We start from the raw sequence: 17,500 nt of genomic DNA, 5'->3' as shown, positions 1-17,500 counted from the left end.
CGTGCGTGCGTGCGTGCGTGTGTGAGTGTGTGTGTGTGTGTGTGTGTGTGTGTGCGTGCGTGCGTGTGTGCGTGTGAGTGTGTGTGTGGAGATAACTGGTGCTGAATGGCCATGTGGAGAACTGAGGACTGAGCCACTCACTCTGGTCTTGCTGTTCACGTGGGCTTGCTGCTGCAGCAGGAACTTCACCATCTTGATGTTGCCATAGTGACATGACACATGGAGCGGAGTATAGCCCATCTGAGAAATACACAAAGGTGGGGGAGGGGGGATGGGTTGAGACAACAAGACTGAAGAATGCTAATAATGAGAACAATAATTGAACTACATTATGGCATTGTATTTTCTCTGACTATATCTTGCATTTTCTCTGTTGAATCTCTGCACCTCGTTGGCAGTGATACAGCACCGTTTCGTAGTGCCAATAAAACTCCCCTTAATTGAAATGAGTAAATGTGATTGAGCGTGTCTGTATGTGTGTGTGTGTGTGTGTGTGTGTGTGTGTGTGCGTGTGTGTGCGTGTGTGTGTGTGTGTGTGTGTGTGTGTATGTTTATATGTAAGAGAGGTTGATCAAATATGAGCTTAGCACACTTCATGCCTCAGAGCGAGGTGAGAGTTGGTGTCTGGCTGAGGTGGTTTTGGCTCAGAGGCTTTAATTTCTATTTCCAGGTTATTGATTTGAGAATTAAAGCGAGTCCGGGGCGGGAGCCTGGGGCTGATCTGAGGTCAGAGGTCGCAGATGGCTCGGTGCTGTTGAGACATTAGTCACCTGCCGCCTTAGAGGCCTGTCCCAGAGGCCACCTCATCACAGCAGAGAGAATGATCCTCTCATTTAGCATTCTATAGCACTCACTCTCTCTGAAACACATCTACACACACACACACACACACACACACACACACACACCTACACACACACACACACACACAAAATACATACAGTATGCATATTACATGCATACCCACAGACAAATATAGACACAGTGATATTTGTTGATATAGAGCAACATATAGCCAGAAATATGATAATCTACTTCCAAAATTTACACATATACACTACTGATCAAAGGTTTGAGGTCACTTAGAAATGTCCATTCCACTCCAATATAGACAGAATAGCTGAGATCAGTTGCATTGTTTTTTTAATGAGGGCAGCAGTTTTGTGCTTACAAAATTGCAAAAGGGTTCTCGACTGTGGCTGGTCTTTAATGCAATATTTACATTGCCCATTATCAACAACCATTCATTCAATGTTCCAAAGACACATTCTGTTTACTAATATGATATCATTTTAAAAGGGTAACTGAGAAAACATTTTGCAATTATGGAGAACCCTTTTGCAATTATGTTAGCACATAATGTAATATGCAAATTGCTGCCCTGAAAACAATGCAACTGATCTCATCTGGTAGTGTACACATGCCTGCCCTCAACCAACACATACATTGAACACTCCCAAACAAATCAAGGTGGCAACATATACACACAGATGTAAAAAAAACACACACACACAACACACACACACACACACACACACACACACACACACACATGTATCCTGAAGCTGAATAGCTTGTGAGAAAACTGGTCTGCAGCTTGTGTAACTCAAACCTGCTCTTCACATTTCATACTGTATGCTCTATAGCAGGGTTCTCAAGTCTCACGCAATGGGTGTGGGACACATGCAATTCAACAAGTTCACACGCCACACCTTGCATTTCTCACGCAGAAAAAATACTATGTCAAGGTATCCGCATAATTTACTGTATGGATGAGGTGCAGGCATACGAGAGAATTTCTCGCAGGGTTCACCAGCCAATCAAACAATAAATAGTCACCATGACAATCATCATTAAAAATAGCATTCCTTGTATCCTGGTAAAATTCCAAAATAGGTGGTCCTCTTCCTGCAAACCTTATGCCTATCGACGCACAAACACAAGGGGTGCAGTCAAGTTGAAAGTGAAATAGCCAGATTGGATTCAGTTTGTTCATTTTGATTTTATATTTTCTGAACGATATTATTTGCCTGATCAAAATGATAATGAGAACAGACTGATATAGAGGAATATAGGCCTAACCAAATTTGTGCTAAATTCGTGCATAGGCCTATTACTGTACATTATGCATATCTGCATGACTGCGTCCATCTCCACATTTTTCTTGGTGGAATATCTCACTAACTCTTGACTGAGCATATGACAAACCATATATCAAAATCAACTGCAGACCTTACAGAACACGAAGATGTAGGCTAAAGCATTTCACTGTGCAATAAGCTGTATACCCAAGTAATCTGGCTGAATTTACAGCACATTTCAGCACGGTCTTTGGTCTGCAATTCTAATGTAATAGCAACCCAAAATAATGAACCTGCTGTTCTAATCAAAGAATCAAAAGTGGGTCTTGGAATGCACAGATCAACTGTGCTTTTGGCTAAATGACTTCTGCACATATGCAAGAACAGGTTATTTCATGTCACAAATGCAGAAGAGTATTAGGCACATCCTTCATCCAATGGTTCAGTTACAATACTCAAGTGAATAAAGCAATTCATAGTCTAATGAATAAAATATTTATCACTCAGTACATAATGTAAATTGCTAAGCCATGGAATATCCCACCATCACGATTCGTATATAGATTCCACATAATCCCATCTAAATATGAATAGTTATTTCTACTGGCATGCTTCCTGTGACACTAATACAAAACACAAATATGTTTTCCTTGATATAAAGGCTGACATAAGAGACATAGGCTAGTATGCAAGTATTATTACATTATACTGGGTAAAAATCCCCGACTGTCCTGAAAAACACAACAACAAAAAAAATATAGAATGTATACAGTAGATAGCCCGTATAATGACAAACTGCACTGCCTAGGTTTCAAATGATTAATGTTTCTTTCCATAAAACTCAGAAGTTACTATTTAAGGGGTTATTTTTGAACATTTTCTTCTGGGGGGGCTCCACTCCTTTTGCTACATAGTGTGCAAGTTTTATTAAATCAATAGATTAGATTAGATTCAACTATGCACTCCTTTTAGTAAATAGTAAATGGTGGATTCATTTTAGTAAATCATGCACTTACTTTATTGTGCACTCATTGTACAACAATTCATTTTTTTTTTTTAAATCTTACTCCAAGCAGAGCTCAAAACTTGATAACCCTGTCTCTAGAAACTGGCGTCACAGAGAGAGAGCGCATGTGACTGTGTGTGTGTGTGTGTGTGTGTGTGTGTGTATGTATGTGTGTGTGTGTGTGTGTGTGTGTGTGTGTGTGTGTGCACTTGTGTGTCCATCTCACCCGTGATGCGGCATACACTGAGGCTCCCTGCTTGACCAGCATGTCAGCGATACCCACGTGCCCCTCCTGCGCCACCAGATGCAGCGGAGTCAGCCCGTTCTACAGAGAGATGACAGGAGGACGACAGGAAGAGAGGGGAGAGAAAACGAGGGATCAGAGAGAGAAGAAAAGAAAGAGGAGAGAAGGAGGGCATACGGAGACAATGGACCACAGAGAGCACAGGACAGAAGAGGAGAGGAGAGGACGTGTGTTTTCAGCCACACAGGAGACAGAGCAGCAGACCGCGTGCTGAGTCATGATTTGCTGAGTCATGCCTGAGACCGACTCCACAGCCACGGCTGACTTCAGTGTGAAACACACAGTCTGTGCTGCTGCTCCTTCTCTAACTGCTCTGGGCTTTGGTTGTGGCTGTTGTTGTTGTTGATGTTGTTGTTGTTGTTGTTGCGCTCTCAAAAAACACCTTTTTATATTTCCACATTCTCCATTCTGCTAGAGAGAGGGAGACAGGTGCGCGTGTCTCTCTGGGGGTGTCAGTTCTTTGGCAGCCACGTCTCAAGGCCGATCGCTGCTTCCATAAATACAAACTGCCGCTTATTTGGGGAAAAAAAAATCTTTAACTGAAAAGGCTCCTTAGCCTCATTGTTGCCACGACTGTTGAGTTGCTAAAAGAATCTCACCAGTCGTTTTTCAAACAGGCTTTAAAGTGGTGTCAGCCGCCATGCTATCGATCACAAAACCTACTCCTGGTGCGAAGCAGACAAAGATGTGCATCATCCTATCAGCCCAGCAAAATTATTCATCATGACTTAAAGGTGCACTTAGGATGTAATGTGGCTGGAGGCATCTGTGGAAAGGTTCATTTACCACTAATGACAGATAGGTGGCGTGAGTTAGCACATCTACAGCAGGAGGAGGGTGGCGCGGGATTGGGTTGGGGGTGGGGGGCGGGGGTTAGCGTCAGGGTCGTGAGGAGGTTACCTTGTTGCCCAGGTTGACGTTGGCCTGCTTGGAGATGAGGAGGGCCACCATGTCGGGGCTGCCCTCCTGCGAGGCCAGGTGCAGGGGGGTGATGCCCTGCAGGGACTCGGAGTTAGCGTTAGCGCCGTGCTGCAGCAGACAGCCCGCCACCTCCAGCTGGTTCTGCTTAGCGGCGATGTGCAGGGGCGTGTAGCCGTTCTGCAGAGGAGGGAAACGCATGGGTGCGCGAGTGAGAGAAGGAACTAAGTGGCTCTTTGAAAGCCAGTCAGAGAAAGCAGAGAGAGGAAGAGTAAACAGTAAAAACAAGAGAGCAAGAGCGTGTGCGTATATTTGGATTTCTCATATTAATAGAGATCCAAAATGGTAATGATACTGTTCACATACACCATGTTATATGGTTTTCCTGTATATTCTTTACCCTGGGTGTATGCGTGTACATTTGTGATCTCTCTGTGCATGTGTGAATGTGTGTGTGTGTGTGTGTGTGTGTGTGTGTGTGTGTGTGTGTGTGTGTGTGCATATGGTGTTTGTGTGCTAGCGAGTGTGTTGCTCATGACTCACTCGGGCAGGACTGTGTGGAGAGCCCCCCTTGCTGACCAGCAGCGTGACCACATCCAAGTTGTTGTGATGGACGGCCACATGCAGAGGAGTCAAGCCATTTTGCTGTAGAAAGAATCACACACACACACACGCACACACACACACGCACACACACACACACACACACACACACACACACACACACACACAACCTTATGAAAGTCACACCCTCCTAACAGCACTTACACATTGGCACAGGGCCCAGTCATGCACAAGGCTGCACACTGTTGAGAGAATAGCCGCGTACCTTTCCAGCTGCATTGGGATTGGCTCCTCGCTCCAACAGTAACTCAGCCACATCCACTTTACCGTACTTACAGGCCACATGCAGCGGCGTGAAGCCTTTCTACAGGGACACACACACACACACACACACACACATATACAGGATCAATGAGGAGGAGAGAGGCAAAGATGAGGAAAGTCATCAAGACAGAAAGAGAGAGGGAGTAATGAGAAAAAGACAGAGGTAGAGAAATAAAGAAAGGGTAGAAGGTAAAGAAGAAGAGGTACTGTATAGACAGAGGTTAAAGAAGTAAAGAGGGATGTTTACACACACTTAAATGCAACCAACAGTTAAAAGCTGACTGAAAGCTGAGGAAGTTGTATGAGTGGAGGGATGCAAGGGGGTCAGAAACCTTGGTCATCTTGGTCTGCTGGGCATTGCCGTCCAGCAGGATGCGCGTGGTCTGGGCGTGTCCCTCCCGCGCAGCGATGTGGAGGGGGGTGTGGCCGGCCGTGGTGGCCGAGTCGGGGTCGGCCTTGTGCTCCAGCAGGAGGTTGACCAGCTCCTTGTGGCCCATGCGGGCCGCACAGTGCAGGGGGGTTTGGTCATCCTGTGGCAGGCCACACAGAGCGAGAGAGTGAGAGGGAGAGGGTGAGACGGAAGAGGAGGAAGAGAAGAGGCAAATAAACCGTTAGCACACCACATTATTTTCAAAGCAGCACGGGGACTCAGGGAAGTGAAAGGACCAGAAAGGATTAGGGTCCCAAGGGGGAGGCTGAAAAGTGAGAGACGAGAAAACAAACAAAAACGAAATAAGGAAGGTAAAGGACTACGCACGCAAGTCCCCAGAGAAAAGAAAAAGGGAACAGAGGAGGGAAAGAGGGAGGGAGTGAAGGATAATAAAAAAGAGAGGAGGGAATATGGAAAACAAATAGTGAAGGTAGTGAGCCAGTATAATGTGGGCAGGTGGAGGTGGTGTGAGGCGGTGTGAGGCGTTAGCGCGCCCACCTTAGCTTTGGCATCCACCTGGGCGGCGTTCTGCAGCAAGAACTGGGCCACCTCACAATGTCCCGCTCGCGACGCCATGTGGAGAGGAGTCTCCACTTTCTATGACACACACACACACACACACACACACACACACACACACACACACACACACAGCAGTTGTCCTTCAAACACTGCTCACAGTAGGGGTTCTGTAGGCTGTGGAAATACTACAGATCTTGCCAAGACTGCCCAGTTTATTTTTAGCATTAAAGACAGTGGAAGTAGAAACAGCGTTATGATACTTTAGATCCTTCTGGCTCTGTTGCTCCACTTAAACCGCACATGGATGCAAATGGAGGCTAAACTGTGTCCTGGTTTTCTACAATTTGATGGTCAACTATCATCAAGGGAATACAATTAGTAATTGTATATATTTACCCATTTTTGGGGCAAACTACAGCAAGGACTTGAAGCATGAAAGTTGCTCCAAGACAATCAAAAGTCACACTAGCAGCTCACAAAGCCTCCTTTTATGGCTATTTTAGCATGTTACGTCAGCATTACACATCATTAATATTTAATTGAATGCTATATCAAATCCACTTTTCCTTTCTCCAGTGTCTAACTCTCCACCCCCAAACTGCGGCTTGTAGGTTAGCTCAGCGGGGTATGAGTCATCGCTGTGACATCACCGTGACATAGATAAGATCTCTGAGCGCTGGGCGGGGGAGGACAGGTGTGCCATGAAGCGTGTGTGACAGGCACTGCAGTGCAGGGTACTGACCACGTTAGACGCGTTGGGAGACGCTCCCCTGGCCAGCAGGTGCTTCACTATGTTCAGGTGGCCCATGAAGGCTGCCACATGTAGAGGCGTCAGACCAGACTGCAGAGGTAGGGAGAAAAAGAGAGAGAGAGAGAGAGAGAGAGAGGGACAGACAGAGAGAGAGAAAGAGAGAGATGGACAGACAGAGAGAGAGGGATATGATGTCAGAATGTAATAAAGGAATTTCATCCCATGACCCAAGGGCCTGTGTACCTTCCCAGGACCCTGTCTGACAGTCACACAGCTAGAGATGACCTTGAGCATGCAGAGAATCTTCGGGAATAGCAGTATAGATTGGAAGTCGTCACTGTTTTGATGCAACTTTTGACAAATGTAACGCCACAATTATATCCTCCATAATAAGAGTTGTTTACAGAGCCAATGCTACTGGAGTGTTTTTGACACTTCAAATTAGAATTTAAAACATATGCCAACAGAGACATGGACATTTTGAGGTGAAATATCTCCATCAAAGCATAAAACATATCTCCACACAGGCTGACCAGGACCATATCAGACACTGAGCCACATGCTCCATCTTATCAGTGCACTTCCTCTCCCTGATCTCATTCCAGAAAGCTCAGGAGGCTCTCTATCAGATCCCCCATTCTGATCAGCTGTCATTTCAACGGCAGATTCAAATTGGATTACATCAGATGATGCACAGCAGCCATGGTCTGTCTGAGCTGTTATCTGACCTCAGTGACAGCCTCCAGAGACGCCGAGTGCTTGAGCAGCAGGTCCATGGAGCGCACATGGTTCTTCTTACAGGCAATATGGAGAGGAGTAAAGCCATTCTGAAAAGACAGATGTGACCACAGATGAGTTAGTGTTTGAGGTTTTACTTTTCTCAACAACACACACAGACACACACATACAGTACGCACACATGAGGTATACGAACACTGGTGTGGGCTGTCAGCTCAGTGTCATCTGTGCTGTATTCGAAAAGATCAGAATCAACGCAGAAGCATGATGGGGAAAAAAGAGCAAATGGACTAATTCACTTAAATATGCAGTCCATAGTTTGGTTTCAGTTTTTAATGAAAGACTGTTTATATTTGAGCTTAACAGCCAATCAAACTGCACCCCTTCTTTCTGCATTTGATAAAAGTGGATTAGAATTGCAGACCACACTTCAACTCATTTATGTAAAATGAGTTTACAACCACTCCACAGTCATATAACCCAAGTCGTTTAAGTCCTTTATTCAATAAGATCACATTCTGTACACAACAATCCTGATCTTCAGGGGGCTTCCCTGATTTGCTGACGTGTGAAGCATGCTGTGATCAGCAGTCTGTTATACATTAGCTGGGTGTGTTGTGCAGCTCATCACTCTGTGGCGTGGTGTGTGTGTGTGTTTGTGTGTGTAATTGTGCATAATTCTGCATGAGTGTGTGTGTGTGTGTGTGTGTGTGTGTGTGTGTGGTGTGTGTGCAATTGTGCATAATTGTGCATGAGTGTGTGTGTGTGTGTGTGTGTGTGTGTGTGTGTGTGTGTGTGTGGTGTGTGTGCAATTGTGCATAATTGTGCATGAGTGTGTGTGTGTGTGTGTGTGTGTGTGTGTGTGTGTGTGTGTGTGTGTGTGTGAGTGTGTGCGTGTGTGTGTGTAATAATGAATGGGCAAGGGAGGGGATGTGTAACAGCACGAGCTAATCAGGCTGCCCCTGAACTAATGAGCAGGTGATCCGAGCCAGTGCCTCGACCATAGGAGAGAGAGAGAGGAGATATTCAGAAAGAGAGAGAGTGTGTGAGAGATAGAGAGAAAGATAGAGCGAGATTGAGAGAGAGAGAGAGAGAGAGAGAGAGAAAGAGAGAGCGAGATTGAGAGAGAGATAGAGAGAGAGAGAGCGAGTTTGAGAGAGAGAGAGAGAAAGAGAGAGAAAAACACTCATGCCATCATTAGGCCTGAGCTGAGTCAGCCGTCTGCCGCAGGTGAGAGCAGCGCGGGCGGCAACAAGGGATGACAGCAGAGGAGGAGAGGAAGCAAAGGATGAGAGTGAGGAGGAGGAGGGAGGGATGGAAATGAAAAGGAGATAATGGAGAGGTGAGAGGAGGAGGGCTGGAGAGGTGAGAGGAGGATGGCTGAATAAAGCTGGATTGGCTTTATTGATCTGACAGAGGACACTTTTTGACTATTTTAGGACCATGAGCTAAGATGAGCTGTGAGAGCCTTGCCAACAAAGGAGTGGACAGAGGACAGTATAAGTTTATATTTGTGTGTGTGTGTGTGTGTGTGTGTGTGTGTGTGTGTGTGTGTGTGTGTGTGTGTGTGTGTGTGTGTGTGTGTGTGACTGATTGTATACGTATGTGTGCATGTGATTGGTTGGTTGGTTTGTGTGTGTATACATGTGTGATAAAGGTGTACGGCGGTTTGATGGTTTGATATGTGTGATTGCATAAATGTGTGTGTATGTGTTTGGTTGGTTGGTTTATGTGCGTAGGGTGTGTGTGTGAATATGTACAATGCTCTGCTGCATGTTTGTGTGCCCACTTGGACTGACCAGCGCTCTGGCATTGGCCCTGGCCCCTTTGTCCAGCAGGACTTTGGCCATGCGGTGGTTCCCGCAGTGGGCCGCTACGTGGAGGGGCGTCAGGTGGTCCAGTGTGATGTCGTCGATATCAGCGTTATACTGCAGCAGCTGACGCACACAGTCCATGTGATCCCCCTGAGCCGCCATGTGGATGGGAGACAGACCATTCTACAGGAAAGAGAGAGAGAAAGAGAGAGAGAGAGAGAGAGAGAGAGAGAGAGAGAGAAAGAGAGAGAGAGAGAGAGAGAGAGAATGTATCATTATAAGTTTTATTTCTTATCTTCTCTTTTTTAACAGATATTGTACCTGTAATTTTGTATTATACAGTATGTTTGCTTTGGCTACACTGCTTCACTGAGTAATGCCAATAAAGGTCTAAAGGTCTATTGAAATTGAAATTGAAATTGAGAGAGGGGACACATGAGAGAGAAGCCTGGATCATGTCCACCTAAAATGGCTGCAATGTGACTTTACACTTACTGTACGGCACCTACACTATGGTAAAGGAGCGCCTCATACATAAACACATAAGACCAGGTGAGCAAAACTACCAGTATTACCAGTTAACAACAGACCTTTGTCTACACATCATTGGCGTGAAAAGACTACCGTTGGGGGTTTGTATGTGAAAGAAGCACGAGGCCGAAAAAAAGACAAGGGGATTTGGCACGCTTCAGCACCACAAACACTTGTCACCGTCTGCATCTGAATATGTAAACAGCCTACACACTCTCTCATCGTCCTGCTACAGTCTAGTCGCTCTGGCCAGGAAATGGCTTAGCAGAGCAGAGCTTTTTTTCTCTCTCCCTGAGCGCACCCGTTATGAGGCCTGCTCCCCAGTGGCCCATCTCTTTACTGGCACAAGGCCTGGCTCACCTTGGTCTTGGCCTGGATTGGGGCTCCCATGTCCAGTAGGAGCTCGATGACCCGCACGTGGCCATTCCTGGCCGCACAGTGCAGCGGGGTGAGCTCATCCTGGAGGCGAAGAGAGAAACACACACACACACACACACACACATGCACGCGCACGCACACACACACACACGCACGCACACACACACGCACACGCACACACACACGCACGCACACACACACACACACATACAGTGGTGAGAAGTGGAGCGACACAGAGGGAGAGAGGAGAGGAGAAAGAAAAGAGAGAGGGGAGAAAATTGGGAGAGAGGGAGTGTGGGAGGAGAGAGAGGGAGAGAGGGAGCGTGCATGTGAAAGCAAGGGTAAAGAGAAACAGACACACAGGCTTGTGCTATGGGGATGCTGGGATGCCACACTGTCATTCCAACAAGGCTCATTTAATTAAGAGTTTCAGTTGGAAAGAAAGACAGCGGGAGGAGTCTGCCAAACAAGTGCAGGATGAGGGTAGAGAGGGTAAGAGCAAGAAATACTACATTACATCATTTCTGCAGGATACCTTGGTCTTGGCATCAATCTGCGCCCCTCTGTCCAGCAGTAGACGGACCATGATGACATTCCCCCTCCTGGCCGCTATGTGCAGAGGTGTGATGCCGTTCTGCAAGGCAGCGAGGAGTCCAAGACACAGATGAGCGCAGGGACAAACAACGACGGTGTTATTTTCGGAGGTTTTTAGCGAGCGTGACAAAGCCAACTGACCTTGGGGGTGAAGTTAACATTAGCGCCTCGGTTTAGGAGGAGCTGAGCCACGCTTAAGTTCTCATAGTGAGCCGCAATGTGCAGAGGAGTGAAACCAGTCTGCAGAAAAAAAGGGAGTGAGAAAGAGAGAGAGAGAGAGAGAGGCAGTGAGAACAATGACTCAGGCAATCAATAATAACTCTGGTCTTTGAACATCGGTCTTTAAGATCAGTCACTTTTATCTGAAGTTTCCGCATCACTGTCAATGTCAAGAGGGTAATTGTGTTAGCAATAATTTACTGCTAGCGTATTACGTTAAGTCTTCATTGCTATTCTTTTGAGGCAATACTGGAGCCAACAGTGTCAGCAGTATTAAACCATGATTCATCGTGAAGCTCTCAGCGGGGCGAAAGCTTACACACACACACACACACACACACACACACACACACACACACAAACACACACACACACACACACGCTACCTTGCTTAGGACATCTGGGTTGGGGTCATTCTGCAGCAGCACTGCAGCAGTGCGCGTGTCATCATTGCGCGCCGCGATGTGCAGGGCTGGCAGTCGCACCTTGCCCTTGGTGCCGTGGTTGATGAGGAGAGCGACTACGTTCTCGTGGCCCTGCTGGAGCGCCACTGCCAGTGGCGTGAAGCCATCCTGAGGGAGGACACAAGCAGAGAGGCAACATCAGTGCATTCTAGTGATTCAGTAAAGCAGACACTTGTCTCATAGACTCACAGTGCAGTGAAGGGTGCAGCAGTCCTTGTCCTCTAAACACATCACAATGCCACTACTGGCAGCATGTCAAAGCAGCTGATATACTCAAACAGTTTCAATTAATGGACTTTTCCACAACTGAAGCTTGCGGGGGGGGAAAATCACATTCCACTTTTCTACGAAGATCCAAGAATCTCCTTCTCTGCCTGACTGTGTGGTTTGATTTGCTTGCTCCACTCCTCTGCCAACTCACGTATGCAAATGAATGCAAAGTGTAGGATGCCCTTGATTAATCAATTCACAGTGTATTGATCTGCACTGTCTGAGTGGGCCAGGTAGAGGCTATGGCTAAAGGGCTGATGTCATCCACACAGGCAGACAACCAGGAGGAATGCCTCATCTTTACTCACACAAAAGCCTGCTACACTGCGCTTTCAGGCATTATTTATCGATCAATGCCGCACTTTAGGAAACGAGATCCAGCATCCTGGCATGAGAAGAATAAGCCAAAGGGACTGATCCATTTTACTGTCCTCTGCTGGGCTTCACTGACAGAAATTTGTCTGATCGACTCAGAGTGAAAGAGATGAGGTTTGATCCTAGAAACCATTGATTTCCAGCTCGCATTGAGACAGTTTTGGGAACGGTGGCTATTCAAGAATGACAAAGAGGAAATGAGGAAAACTAGACAAGGACCAATTCAGAGGTAGGGGACGGGGCCACAGGTAAGATTGATGAGCAGGATGAGAGAGCTGTGAGGTGCAGCGGTGATTGATTGAGGAGCCTGAGGAGGAAGGGCAGCCAGGTAAATGGGGGTCTCTCACCTCTGTCGGCAGACTCTGATTGGCTCCGTTCTCCAGCAGGAACTTCACCACCTCCAGGTGGTTCTCCTGGGCGGCCATATAGAGAGGACTAAAGCCTTTCTGTGATGGAGAGAGATGCAACAGGAACGGCCATGAAGAGATGTACATATACACACACTTAAAGATGATCAAAAGCATAGATACATATACACAGACTTAAAGAAAAAAAAGTCATTTCCAGTGTATTAGCCACATCAGATAGTACAGTACAGTGCTTTATGCAAATTAATATAAAAAAAGAGAGACTGTGTATTGACAGTACCTGTGTATTAACTGAGGCACATAGCCTTATGAATCAGAATCAGGTTGTGCTTTAATCATTAAGAAAAATTAAGAAAAGAAATACATTCCCATGTATAGCTCGTCCCTGTGTGTTAACCTCATAGTCGTGAAATTACGGTTCTTCTTCAAAAACAGAATGCCCATACATACTGTATATTTACACTGTTTAACAGCAGCTTGTCTTAGACACATTATTTATTATCATTTGTTTATGGTCACAACAGGAACTAAACCAATACACCAAAAATGTAATCTCTCCGAGCCTAACCTGTGACTGGGCGTTCACGTTGGCGCCAAAATGGGCAAGCTCGGCCACCACCTTCTCCTGGCCAGCCAGCGCAGCGATGTGGAGAGCCGTGTTCCCTTTCTACCAGGAGAGGAAGGACAGTGCAGCCACATTAACCCACATAGTGAAGGCCCCAGGCCCCACTCAAGAGCACAAGAGCACTCCTATCTGGACTCAAAACAGGCCCCATGAAACACTGACACGTGTACCATACCATACCATACTGCCTCCTTAGAGCAAAGGAATAACTGTATAAGGGGATTTGCGAGTGCTGATATGTTCGCCCTGTACATATACAGCGACTTGCCACAGGTACAAATGGATGACAATGGAGTCTTTTTTTATCTTTTGCCTTTTTCTGTATCTTCATTAAGTTTGTAGATAGTATTCTACAGACTAAGTTTGGGCACATAACGTCCCTTACACTTTACGTAAAGGGATTTTTTTTTAAATGCAACAGGTTGGATAATTGGTGGGTGGGGTTGTGGGTACCTTTGTGGTGGTCTCCAAGTTGATGCCATGGTGTAACAACTCCAGCACCATCTTGACATGCCCCTCTTTCGACGCCAAGTGCAAGGCATTAAGCCCATTCTGCAGAAAAAAGGGCAATGGATCAAGGAAATTAGCATCTTAGTTAGACTAGGATGGGCTTCACTTTGAGTGATGAAATATCCTGTTCCTGGCTGCATCTCACCCCTGCAAAGGCTTTGCTTTCTGGAGCTACAAGATGATATTTTACAACGGCAGTCTGGACGTTTAGTTACAAATTGCTTTGTCCAGTAAAAGCAACCTGTTGGACACAGAACACTCACTGCAGACAAATGTATACAGTATGCATCTTCTTTTTTAGATAAATACCACAACCAATGGTTCTCCTTCAACAGAAAAACCTCTTTAGGATGAATAGGTGAATAGGCTAAACCACACATGTGTTGATGGCTTCAACATGTTTGTCTCATCTGTGCTGAAAAACAAGCTGGGAGGATTACACAACCGTAGTGCTGCTGCTGCTACAGCCTTGTCAGTCATGGGTGCAGTACCGCTGCTGACCACGCGGGGTCTTAACAAGCCGCCACACAGACATGCCAGCATCTCTCTGTCCTCTGCAGCAGCCCTCACGTCTGGTGAGCAACATGCTGCATCTGCAGTGCATGCGCACACCAACAAGAGAGAGGAAGAAAGACAGACAGAGAGAGAGACAGGCGGTGGGGAGGAGAGAGAGAGACAGAGAGAATAAGAGAGAGAGAGAGAGAGAGAGAGAGAGAGAGAGAGAGAGAGAGACAGAGAGAATAAGAGAGAGAGAGAGAGAGAGAGAGAGAGAGAGAATAAGAGAGAGAGAGAGAGAGAGAGAGAGAGAGAGACAGAGAGAATAAGAGAGAGAGAGAGAGAGAGAGAGAGAGAGAGAGAGAGAGAGAGAGAGAGACAGAGAGAGAGAGAGAGAGAGACAGAGAGAATAAGAGAGAGAGAGAGAGAGAGAGAGAGAGAGAGAGACAGAGAGAATAAGAGAGAGAGAGAGAGAGATAGAGAGAGAGAGAGAGAGAGAGAGAGAGAGAGAGAGACAGAGAGAGATGTGCACAGACAGTGGGCGGTCTCACGAGGGGGATTCTGCAGACAGCAACACGTGCCTGTGAATGAGCCCCTCATCTCGTCGTCGCACACTGCATGAGCTCACTGCTAACCTTCAGCAAACAGGGGAATACCTCACCTTCACGGCCAGCCCAGGCTGCTAATGACCAGATTACCAGTCGTACGACAAGCTTCACTACTGAGTGCATAGCGTGCCATTCTATCCTGCGGTCTTCTCTCACAGATCACAATATCCTTTCAAGTAAGACATCCAAACAAGCTATTTTCAGCCCCATAAAATATACATATTAACCGACGTACATTAAAAATGCATAACCATTACATTCCAAAGCATCAAGCAAATACCTAATAATGTCTAATCATGGCAGAGGAAGTACCAGTCATCCTGGTGATAAGAGCACTGCAGCAATGCCAGCGCACACTAGAATAAATGGCTTGACATTAGCAATTCATTCTTGTCATCAGCATGGTCACTCCTCCGCTGCATGGCCACGGATCACTGCTGGAGAGAGGGGTGCCTCTGGATGGGGGGGGCGGGGGGGGGAGATGATCGCTGATCAGGGATGATAGGTGGCCTGTGAGTCATCACATGACAAAGAGACGCAGCTTAGTCATCCGACACAATCACAGCCACCCTGATTGGGAGGAGAGGCAGGTGTTTATTCTCCATGTTAGACTGCACCTCAAGCAATATCTGTGGACTGGGGGTGGGGGTGGTGGTGGTGGGGGGGGGGGTGTCAATTCAATTAATTTCATTTGTATAGTGCCACTGAGCATTACATTGTGACAAGGTGAGAAAGAGAGCACAGAGACAACACACAACAACCATCCCACAGAAATACGTTATGAGGATCATTTGTGATAGCAACCCAGTGGAGTAAAAAGCCCAATCATATGAGGAGTAATCTCAAGAAGCTTTCGGCCTGGGGCTGGTGGGACAGGCACTGGTTGCTCTCTGAGTCTCCCTCTCTCTGTCTGTGTCTTTCAGCGTGACGTAATGCTCACTCACTAACAGTCTGCAACCTTGTGGAGAGAGCAGTGCGGGGGCCTGGCTTCCAAACAAACACTGACTGGTCTCTGTCTGTCTGTTGTGCTTTCTCCTTCTGAGAATCACTGCACGAGTTGCAAGAGTAGCTTGTGTGTGTGTGTATGTGTGTGAGTGTGTGTATGTGAGTTTAAGTGTGTGTGCGTGTGTGTGCTTATGTGTGTGTGTGTTTATGTGTGCATGCGTACATGTATGTGTGTATGTCTGTGTGTGTGTGTGTGTGTGTGTGTGTGCGTGTGTGTGTGTGTGTGTGTACGTGAATGCAGAGAGGCCGCTGGCATAGCGAGTTGGCGCACGGCCTCTGCGGCCCTAGACGTGGGCACGGTGCCAGCCGCCTCCGTGTGGAGTTGCCCCTGTCCACTTGTGGAGCTTTGAACGCGGCCCAGACGCTATCCGCTGCTCCAGAGAGAGGGGGCAGAGCGAGATGGGCCAACCCAGCTGCAAACTCCCAGGATGCAACAGGGAGAAAGGAGAGAGGCGGTGGATCAAGATGAATGAGGAGCGGGAGTGGGATTGAGGGAGACACGCAGAGAACGTGGGAAGATAGGTTAACAACTGTGGGAGTGAGATACATTAGACATACAGAGACAAAGAGATGGATGAGGCAGAGAGAGAGAGAGAGGAGAGAGAGACAAAGAGACAGAGAGAGGCAGGGAAGGAGATTTAAACCGCTGGTGTCACCAATTATCAGCATCTCCAAATTAACACATGACCATCATCATACTATAAACATAGCTGTGGGGTCACACTAGAAGGGCACAGGGGGGTTGATTAAAAGCACAAACAAACATAACCAACCCCCCCCCCCCACACACACACACACACACACACACACACACATACACACAGACAGACACACACACACACACATATGCGCCTGCATGCACACTCACACACTTACACCACAAATACACATAATCACAATAATCTCAAGACCACTGACTGAGTCAAATCTAAATAGCAATTAATACTTGTAGGCTTTCCGGTGATTAATCCAGAGGATATCCGAATGATCTACAACTCATTAATGGCTTTCTGTAGAGCCCAGCATTGTCCTTGTGGTAAGCGGCATAAGGGCGAGTGCACAGAGGCTACGACCTGGGGAGAATAAGGTATGAGTATAAAAAGGCACTGCAGGGCTGCTAGGCCCAATATAGCATCTACCCTGTCAGTCTGGAAGGGCAGAAACACTGTTATGTGGAACATTTGGGGAGAGAAAACAGGCTCATGGGAATCTGTGGAAAAACACAGCTGCCAGCGGAGAGACATTTGGTTTGGCACTGCTCTGCCCCGGGGGCTGCTGCTAGCCCCTGCCGTTTGGAGATGGGAAACCCCGAGTCAAGTGCGGTCCACTGGCCCACAGGACCGCGGCCGAGTGGGGCGGGTGGCACTGTGACGGCAACAGCCTCGATGAGAGCAAGGCCAGTCGCCGCAATGGTCAGTCATTCATGACGGAGCATTGTCATCTGTCCTGGTTTGCGGTGCGCTCATGAGACGTCATTCATTTTGGCTGTTGTTGCTTTCTCTGCTGACAGCTAAATTAGTTGCTTACCGAGTGAAAAAGTTTCCCCAATCAATAGTGCAATGGTTAAATTGGTATGTCAGATTACTATAATGAACTTAAATGGGCT

The 17,500-nt window shown here is 46.9% G+C and overlaps 1 protein-coding gene across 1 annotated transcript in view; it reads right to left on the bottom strand.

Annotated features, from left to right (window-relative positions):
- The window catches only part of ank1b (ankyrin 1, erythrocytic b), an 80,901-nt gene that overhangs the window by 27,428 nt on the left and 35,973 nt on the right, over window positions 1-17,500 (bottom strand). The window contains exons 3-19 of the mRNA XM_076284522.1: window positions 13,730-13,828; window positions 13,220-13,318; window positions 12,631-12,729; window positions 11,561-11,746; window positions 11,097-11,195; window positions 10,897-10,995; window positions 10,344-10,442; window positions 9,438-9,635; window positions 7,629-7,727; window positions 6,892-6,990; window positions 6,126-6,224; window positions 5,530-5,727; window positions 5,139-5,237; window positions 4,853-4,954; window positions 4,292-4,489; window positions 3,314-3,412; window positions 142-240 (exon numbers count right to left, since the gene is read on the bottom strand). Coding sequence (XP_076140637.1) covers window positions 142-240; window positions 3,314-3,412; window positions 4,292-4,489; window positions 4,853-4,954; window positions 5,139-5,237; window positions 5,530-5,727; window positions 6,126-6,224; window positions 6,892-6,990; window positions 7,629-7,727; window positions 9,438-9,635; window positions 10,344-10,442; window positions 10,897-10,995; window positions 11,097-11,195; window positions 11,561-11,746; window positions 12,631-12,729; window positions 13,220-13,318; window positions 13,730-13,828 — 2,070 coding nt within the window. The remainder of the gene's footprint in view (window positions 1-141; window positions 241-3,313; window positions 3,413-4,291; window positions 4,490-4,852; window positions 4,955-5,138; window positions 5,238-5,529; window positions 5,728-6,125; window positions 6,225-6,891; window positions 6,991-7,628; window positions 7,728-9,437; window positions 9,636-10,343; window positions 10,443-10,896; window positions 10,996-11,096; window positions 11,196-11,560; window positions 11,747-12,630; window positions 12,730-13,219; window positions 13,319-13,729; window positions 13,829-17,500) is intronic.

Source organism: Alosa pseudoharengus, unplaced genomic scaffold (genome assembly GCF_046254945.1).
Source record: "Alosa pseudoharengus isolate Yale_2024_CS ecotype anadromous, Long Island Sound unplaced genomic scaffold, YU_APseudo_1.1 YU_APseudo_1.1_scf_14, whole genome shotgun sequence".
NCBI classification, from domain to species: domain Eukaryota; kingdom Metazoa; phylum Chordata; class Actinopteri; order Clupeiformes; family Clupeidae; genus Alosa; species Alosa pseudoharengus.
Note: the sequence above shows the minus strand (reverse complement) of the source record. Positions and strands in the feature narration are given on the sequence as shown.